This window comes from Enhydra lutris, unplaced genomic scaffold, assembly GCF_002288905.1.
Source record: "Enhydra lutris kenyoni isolate GAN:26980312 unplaced genomic scaffold, ASM228890v2 scaffoldscaffold12, whole genome shotgun sequence".
In the NCBI taxonomy this organism is placed as follows: domain Eukaryota; kingdom Metazoa; phylum Chordata; class Mammalia; order Carnivora; family Mustelidae; genus Enhydra; species Enhydra lutris.
Window position 1 is genome coordinate 41,614,641 of NW_019154096.1, and position 9,305 is coordinate 41,623,945.

The 9,305-nt window shown below is 39.9% G+C and overlaps 1 protein-coding gene across 1 annotated transcript; it reads left to right on the forward strand.

The window, feature by feature from the left end:
* Window positions 1-1,281: 1,281 nt before the first annotated feature.
* On the forward strand, window positions 1,282-7,895 carry LOC111145383 (olfactory receptor 6M1-like; the record flags this gene model as incomplete). The annotated part of the gene is made up of 2 exons (XM_022500251.1): window positions 1,282-2,234; window positions 7,886-7,895. Coding segments are annotated over exons 1-2 (960 nt in total), but the record flags the coding sequence as incomplete, so codon positions are not given.
* Window positions 7,896-9,305: the final 1,410 nt, after the last annotated feature.

Consider the following 9,305-nt stretch of genomic DNA (forward strand, 5'->3'; position numbering starts at 1 on the left):
ATAAGTCAAATATTTAAAGCAGAGACTAGTAATGTTTAAGTTTGTATTGTGGATCATGCATAGTTAATGTAATAGTTTTAACTAAGTCAAAGAATTAAGTAAAATACAATTTAATTATGGTGACTTACTAGAGCACTGATTTCCAGCATATGCCTGAATCCTTTCCCAAAGATTACATGACAATTTATTTGGCTTCTAGCTAGGCACTGGCATTTTTTTAAAAAAACAAATGTTCCTCCGGTGCCTGGGTTAAGCGTCTGCCTTCAGCTCAGTCATGATCCCAGGGTCTTGGGATTGATCCCCGCATTGGGCTCCCTGCTCAGCAGGGATTCTTCTTCTCTTTCTGTGCCCCCATGCTCTCTCTCTCTCCCTCTCTCTCTCTCAAATAAATAAATCTTTAAAGAAAGAAAAAAATGTATGTTCCTATTGTGATCGCAATGGGAATATATTTATAATTCCACCACACTGAAATTTTCCAGTGTAACAAAAATATTCCCAGAAAACAATGTTGAAAGGTAATATGACTAATGGCAGAAGGAAAATCTTCTGTTCTGCCAGGTGTGTAGAGTGGGAGGGAAAAATTTAAATGTTTTCTCATTGATTCTGAACAACCAAGTCAGGCAACCATCCCTCACTCCCATTTTTAGACATGGTTTCTTTAAACCCAAGGACTGGGTAGTTATGAGATACTGTGATAAACTAGATATCCTGCTCTGTCTTAAAGTTTTGGGCAAAGAACTCAGGATGCGCCAACTGAGGAAAATAACTGGTTTGAAACATGCTAATAGGAAAACAGCTCCCTCCCCCACATTTTCTTTTTCCAGAGGGCTAAAGCCAGTGCATTAGAGGGCACTGCATTGCATATGCTACCTAAAGTATAGAAATTAACATTGTGACCCCATAAAAATATTCTCTGTGGGATGACATCCTCCACTGTTATCTGTTGGGTTTATATGTTATTTGAAAATAATTTCTATTTTACAGTGTTTACCTTGTGGACTATTAATCAAATATATTATTTTCCAAAAAAGTTAAGTTGCACATTAAAAATTATTTTCAAAAATGAAAAATAAACGTTCAATTTTTACAATTTAATAATTGATGAATTTCAAAATAATTTATAACATTTAAATTATATAAAGTGATTCCTCATTCAGAATTGTCACTGCAAGTAGTATTTATTGCTTTTTAATAGTGGCCATCAGTTAAATTTTTATTCTTTGGTGGTAGCATTTTCTGTTTGACATATCCAGCAGAGTTGATGTTAGAGAAATGGAGATCACTATGGAGGTGAGGAATGAGACAACAATCCAAGAATTCATTCTGGAAGGGTTTCCTGCAATCCAGGACCTAGGGAATATCTTCTTCCTGATCCATCTGCTGGCATACCTGGCCTCTATCACAGGAAATGTGGTGATCATCACCATCACTTGGGTTGACCATCGCCTCCAGACACCAATGTATATTTTACTCAGCACGTTCTCCTTCTCTGAATGCTGTTTTATCACCACAGTTATTCCTAAACTGCTGTCCATCTTTCTTTTGGGAAGGCAACCAATTTCCTTTACTGCTTGTCTCATACAAGCCTTTTCTTTTTTCTTTTTTGGGTCAATAATTTTCTTCCTCATGGCAGTGATGTCTCTGGATCGGTATGTGGCCATTTGCAAGCCTCTGCATTACCCGACCATCATGAACCCGAAGACTTGCTTCCTCCTGGTCACTGCCTGCTTCGCTTTGGCCTTCCCTCTCATCACTGGGCTGGTAGTGAAGGTTTCCTACTTATCCTTCTGTGGCCCCCATGTCATCCCCCACTTTCTCTGTGACCTTGGCCCCCTGATTCATCTCTCCTGCTCTGACACCAAACCTACTGAAATGTTGACCTTTGTCCTCGCTTTGTTTATCCTTATAACATCTCTTATCATAACCACCATTGCATACAGCAACATAGTAGTTACAATCCTGAGACTCCCATCAACCAAGGAGAAACAGAAAGCTTTCTCCACCTGCTCCTCTCACCTCATGGTTCTCTTTCTGATGTATGGGAGCTGTGTGTTTATGTATGTGAAACCAAAGCAAACGAACAGGCTGGACTCCAACAGGGAGGCTGCCCTTGTGAACACGGTGGTGACCCCACTGCTCAACCCTGTCATCTACACTCTGCGAAACAAGCAGGTCCATCAGGCTCTGAGGGATGCTCTATCGAGGTTGAGGACACAGAAACAGAGTTTTGGAGGGTAAGTGGATCTTCTTGGGCTTCTAGTTCAATTTCCCACAATTGCAGAAATATTTTCTATAGAATTCTACATATGGTGATCCAGCTTAAGCTAATTTTCATCTGGCTGGGTACAATCTTACTTTGCAATACAATACTTTTCACTCTTTGAAAATTCTTCTGAGTTCTCTATATCATGCTGAAGAATATCTTCCTTGATTTTCTACTCAGTGGTCTTTCATGAATTCAGTGCACACAACATTTATGGAGAGCCCAGTATACATAAATCACATAATACAAAGTCTTTAAGAATAAGAAAAATTGTCAATCGCATAATAATAATTACTATTCATGGTACATGCTTATGCTTGAGTTTTCTGATACTAAGAAAGGATAGAAACCATCACCATTTTATGTATTCAGGGTTTGAAATTTTAGAAGCGAATTGTTCTGGAATTATATAAAGTCAAAATATTATAGCCTAATTAAAATTAATGGTATTTCATTAATTGGATCTTGTATGTAAATGAACCAACGGTAAGCTGGTTCTCTCTTTGGGTCTATTGGTTTTAGAGGTGTAAATAGCTCAGTGTAACTCCAGGTGGTTAGGATGTATCTAATATTATCAACAAAATTGTCTTTAACTCTTTCTTAAAATAGAAATAAAATATAAAACTTTAAAAAGTTTTTAAAAGATTTTATTTATTTATTTCAGAGAGAGACAGACATAGTGAGAGAGAACATGAGTTGGGAGGAGAGGGAGAAGCAGGCTCTTTGCCAAGCAGGGATCCCAATGTGGGACTCAATCCCAGCAGGCTGGGATCATGACCTGAGCTGACTGAGGCACCCAGGCATCCCAGAACATTTAAATTTGTTCAGTTTTTTCCCCGTAATTGATGTTGCTAAGCCTTGACCCCAGTAGGTTGCTGAAAGGTAAGTGACCCCACTACCAAATTTTCTCCCTATATGGAAGAGATGTTTTCTCCCAATATGACTTTGGGTGTGGGAGCTGCCGCCGTCTCCCAGGTTAAGCTAAATTATGGTTGACCCTTTATGCAGCAAAAGCTAACAAATCTCATAATTAGGAAAGCTTAAAAGGAAAATAAGTGGAATTGATAATTTTTTTAAAAAATGGATTAAAATTGGGTCAGTTATTGTGTTTGTAGGTTCATGGAGGAAGTGGCTTCCACCTGAAGACAACTGGCCCTGATAGGAAGTGGTTCCTGTCACATCCCACATGGCATGAACATGCTATGCATTTGATTTTCAATATGTCTGATTTGAGCACATATACTCCTTTCCTGCTTGATTTGAGAATTACTTATATTCAAGGCATAATCTGATTAGGAAGAATTTTAGACTGTCAAAAAATATTGGCTGATTTAGATTTTTTTTTTTTTTGGGCCTGGGAATGGTTTGATTATAAAGTGTCCTGGGGGTTATGATCTTCTAAGGACAGCTATGTCTTTGTCCCTTCTTTCTCCAAAGAAGGTAATTTCTGAGCCTAATCTAAAAGCAGGAGTTCCCGGGGTTTCTGGTTTCTGTGCATTAGATGAAATAGCCACCTCTGCCAATTTTCACAGCCTGGCCTCATGAACCAGACTAGTGTAGGAGATGAACCTCACCTATCAGCCCAGCGAGATTCTGGGTACTTCTTGAACCTTTGTGCTCATCCAAACCACTATCTTTGTTTCTAGTATGCCCCGGGAAACTAAAGTATGCCAAACCCTGTTAGTCCCTGTGACAGGTAGGAAAGAAACTAGTCTTTCTAGCAGAAGCTAGAAAAGTGGGGAATGCTAGATGTGTGGTCCAATTCCTTCTCTCTTCAGTTAGCAGCTGAGAGAGTGAATCCCCTATTCACTGTTCGCTGAGTTGGGTAGAAGCCCTGTGGCAAATGTCTACATTCTCATTCAGACCACACTCTTTAAAACTGTTGCTTTACTGTCTGTCATCCTCAAAGGCCTAATGAAACCTGAGGGCTGTTGGATTTCAGAGACAGGCAGGTTAGCTGGAGACTTGGTTCTGTCTCTGGAGCAAGCCAAGGGAGAAGGAGCTACAGAAAGGAGCCACTGGCTTATTCAGAGTCCTAAGAGAGTAGAGACTTCCTGTCTGTCAGCTCCCCGATGCAGGCTAGTTATAAGCCAGACCATCAAGGTAGCAGCTGGCCAAGTTGAGACTTTAGATGTACTAATCCCTCTATGGAGAAACTGAGAGCTGGCCATTTTTGCCTGCTTGCTCTATGTTGACCCACGTGGAAGAGCTGAGGAAAGTTTTTAAATGCTGCATTAATACTGGTTTCTGATTTTAGTCTATGATGGGCCTCTCAGCTCCTAGAAACAGGCAAGTTAGGATCCAATCCTTTGGTTGTCAGCCCTATAAATTGAGGCCCTAGATGTGTGGTGTAAGCCCTTTCCTCTTCTGGGAAAAGCTGGGGGTAAGGGGTTCTCACCTGATTGTAAGGTGCTATGTGGGGTGGGGTTTATGGTGAGAGTGTCTCAGGTTTTCCCACCTATTTTGATGTGGCTATTTTCTCAGTTGCCTGGTATTGTAGGAATGTCTCAGCTAGTTTCTGAATATCTTTCAGAGGGAATTGATCTGCGTGTAGTTCTTTATTCAGGGTGTCTGTGGGATGAGGGGGGAGAATCAGAGGTCTCTATCCTGCCATCTTCCTGGTGTCCCATTTCTAATTTTTAGCTGTTACAAATAAAGCTTCTCTGAACATTCATGTACAGGTGTTTGTATGAATATAAGATTTCATTTTCCTGGGGTAAGTGCCTAAGAACACAATGGCTGGGTTGTATGGTAATCGCACATTTAGGTTTTTTTTTTTTAATTTTATTTTTTATAAACATATATTTTTATCCCCAGGGGTACAGGTCTGTGAATCGCCAGGTTTACACACTTCACAGCACTCACCATAGCACTTACCCTCCCCAATGTCCATAATCCCACCCCCCCTCTCCCAACCCCCCTCCGCCCATTAACCCTCAGTTTGTTTTGTGAGATTAAGAGTCACTTATGGTTTGTCTCCCTCCCAATCCCATCTTGTTTCATTTACTCTTCTCCTACCCCCTTAACCCCCCATGTTGCATCTCCTCTCCCTCATATCAGGGAGATCATATGATAGTTGTCTTTCTCCGATTGACTTATTCTGCTAAGCATGATACCCTCTAGTTCCATCCACGTCGTCGCAAATGGCAAGATTTCATTTCTTTTGATGGCTGCATAGTATTCCATTGTGTATATATATCACATCTTCTTTATCCATTCGTCTGTTGATGGACATCTAGGTTCTTTCCATAGTTTGGCTATTGTAGACATTGCTGCTATAAACATTCGGGTGCACGTGCCCCTTCGGATCACTACGTTTGTATCTTTGGGGTAAATACCCAGCAGTGCAATTGCTGGGTCATAGGGTAGTTCTATTTTCAACATTTTGAGGAACCTCCATGCTGTTTTCCAGAGTGGTTGCACCAGCTTGCATTCCCACCAACAGTGTAGGAGGGTTCCCCTTTCTCCGCATCCTCGCCAGCATCTGTCATTTCCTGACTTGTTCATTTTAGCCACTCTGACTGGTGTGAGGTGGTATCTCATTGTGGTTTTGATTTGTATTTCCCTGATGCCGAGTGATGTGGAGCACTTTTTCATGTGTCTGTTAGCCATCTGGATGTCTTCTTTGCAGAAATGTCTGTTCAAGTCCTCTGCCCATTTCTTGATTGGATTATTTGTTCTTTGGGTGTTGAGTTTGCTAAGTTCTTTATAGATTTTGGACACTAGCCCTTTATCCAATATGTCATTTGCAAATATCTTCTCCCATTCTGTCAGTTGTCTTTTGGTTTTGTTAACTGTTTCCTTTGCTGTGCAAAAGCTTTTGATCTTGATAAAATCCCAATAGTTCATTTTTGCCTTTGCTTCCCTTGCCTTGGCGATGGAGACAGAGCCAAGGAGTAAGCTCTAAGCTCGGGGTTACCTTGAACTGGTCGCACATTTAGTTTTTCAAGAATCTGACAAACTGTTTTCCAGAGTGATTATACCATTTTACATTCTGATTAGCAATGCATGAGTGACTCAGTGTCTTTGCATTTTCATGAGCCTTTAGCATTACTATTTTCGTTTCACTGCAATTAGAAATTAAATGTCCATTTTTTGAAAAATCAGGGAATGTACTACTTTTTGTGAAACATCATCTCTCAAACCTCCCAAACTATCCTTTTCTTCTTTAATTGGAATTTTTATTGACATAACTGTAGATTCACATGCAGTTATAAGAAATAGGAAGATTCGTGTACACTGCTCATTTTCCTGCAATGATAACATTTTGCAAAATTATAGTTTAATATCACATTGGGATATTGACTAATACAATCTGCCAATCTTTTTCAGCTTTCTCCAATATTACTTATACTCGTGTGTGTGTGTGTGTGTGTGTGTGTGTATGTTTACCTCTTGTACAATTTTCTCATATTGTCTTGGTTCACATGTCTACCAGCACAGTCAAGATACTGGACATTTCCAACACCACAAACATCCCTCCTGTTGCCTTTTAAAAGCTACACTTTACCCTCCTACCCCTAAGCAATGTCTTTGGTTTCTTTTCTTTTCTTTCATTTTTTTAAGCTCTGTGCTTAAAGTGGGGCTTGAAGTCACTACCTGAAGATCAAGACCCACATGCTCTACCAACTGAGCTAGCAAGGCATCCCACATCCTCAGTTTCTAAAATGTTCTCATTTCAAAACTATTATACAAATGGAATCATATGCTATGTAAACTTTTGAATCATTTTTAAAATTTTTTTATTTTTCAGCATAACAGTATTCATTATTTTTGCACCACACCCAGTGCTCCATGCAATCTGTGCCCTCTCCAATACCCACCACCTGGATCCCCTAACCTCCCACCCCCCGCCCCTTCAAAACCCTCAGATTGTTTTTCAGAGTCCATAGTCTCTCATGGTTCACCTCCCCTTCCAATTTCCCTCAACTCCCTTCCCCTCTCCATCTCCCCTTGTCCTCCATGCTATTTGTTATACTCCACCAATAAGTGAAACCATATGATAATTGACTTTCTCTGCTTGACTTATTTCACTCAGCATAATCTCTTCCAGTCCTTTCCATGTTGCTACAAAAGTTGGGTATTCATCTTTCTGATGGAGGCATAATACTCCATAGTGTATATGGACCACATCTTCCTTATCCATTCGTCCATTGAAGAGCATCTTCGTTCCTTCCACAGTTTGGCGACCGTGGCCATTGCTGCTATAAACATTGGGGTACAGATGGCCCTTCTTTTCACTACATCTGTATCTTTGGGGTAAATACCCAGTAGTGCAATGGCAGGGTCATAGGGAAGCTCTATTTTTAATTTCCTGAGGAATCTCCACTCTGTTTTCCAAAGTGGCTGCACCAACTTGCATTCCCACCAACAGTGTAAGAGGGTTCCCCTTTCTCCACATCCCCTCCAACACATGTTGTTTCCTGTCTTGCTAATTTTGGCCATTCTAACTTGTGTAAGGTGATATCTCAAAGTGGTTTTAAATTGAATCTCCCTGATGGCTAGTGATGATGAACATTTTTTCATGTGTCTGATAGCCATTTGTATGTCTTCATTGAAGAAATGTCTGTTCATATCTTATGCCCATTTTTTGATATGATTGTCTGTTTTGTGTGTGTTGAGTTTCAGGAGTTCTCTATGAAAGACCCACAGCAAATATCATCCTCAATGGGAAAAAGCTCGCAGCCTTCCCGTTGAGATCAGGAACACGACAAGGATGCCCACTCTCACCACTCTTGTTCAACATAGTATTAGAAGTCCTAGCAACAGCAATCAGACAACAAAGAGAAATAAAAGGTATCCAAATTGGCAGTGAAGAAGTCAAACTCTCTCTCTTCGCAGATGACATGATTCTTTATATGGAAAACCCAAAAGACTCCACCCCCAAACTACTAGAACTCATACAGCAACTCAGTAACGTGGCAGGATACAAAGTCGACATACAGAAATCAGTGGCTTTCTTATACACTAACAATGAAAATTGATTCGATTTACTATAGCACCAAGAACCATAAGATACCTGGGAATAAACCTAACCAAAGAGGTAAAGGAACTGTACTCAAGGAACTACAGAACATTCATGAAAGAAATTGAAGAAGACACAAAAAGATGGAAGACCATTCCATGCTCTTGGATCGGAAGAATAAACATTGTTAAAGTGTCTATACTGCCTAGAGCAATCTATACTTTTAATGCCATTCCAATCAAAATTCCACCGGTATTTTTCAAAGAGCTGGAGCAAATAATCCTAAAATTTGTATGGAATCAGAAGAGACCCCGAATCACTAAGGAAATGTTGAAAAACAAAAATAAAACTGGGGGCATCACGTTACCTGATTTCAAGCTTTACTACAAAGCCATGATCACCAAGACAGCATGGTACTGGCATAAAAACAGACACATAGACCAGTGGAACAGAGTAGAGAGCCCAGATATGGACTCAACAAATAAACTTCGACAAAGAAGGAAAAAATATACAGTGGAAAAAAGACAGTCGCTTCAATAAATGGTGCTGGGAAAACTGGACAGCTATATGCAGAAGAAAGAAACTCGACCATTCTCTTACACCGTACACAAAGATAAACTCAAAATGGATAAAAGACCTCAACGTGAGACAGGAATCCATCAGAATCCTAGGGGAGAACATAGGCAGTAATCTTTTCGATATCAGCCACAGCAACTTCTTTCAAGATATGTCTCCAAAGGCAAAGGAAACAAAAGTGAAGATGAACTTTTGGGACTTCATCAAGATCAAAAGCTTCTGCACAGCAAAGGAAACAGTCAAAAAAAACAAAGAGGCAACCCACGGAATGAATCTTTTTTTTTTTTTTTTTAACGCTACATGATTCCCTTGAGATTCATCTGAACTTTTGCACATGCCAATATTGCATTCTTTTTTATTGCTGAATAGTAGGCAATGGTGTGAATGGTATGATGTGTTTATTCACCCATTAAAGGACATATGCACTGATTTCAGTTTTTGGCTTTTACCAGTAAAGCTGCCATGATCATTCATGTTTGTGTACAGGTTTTTGTGTGAACA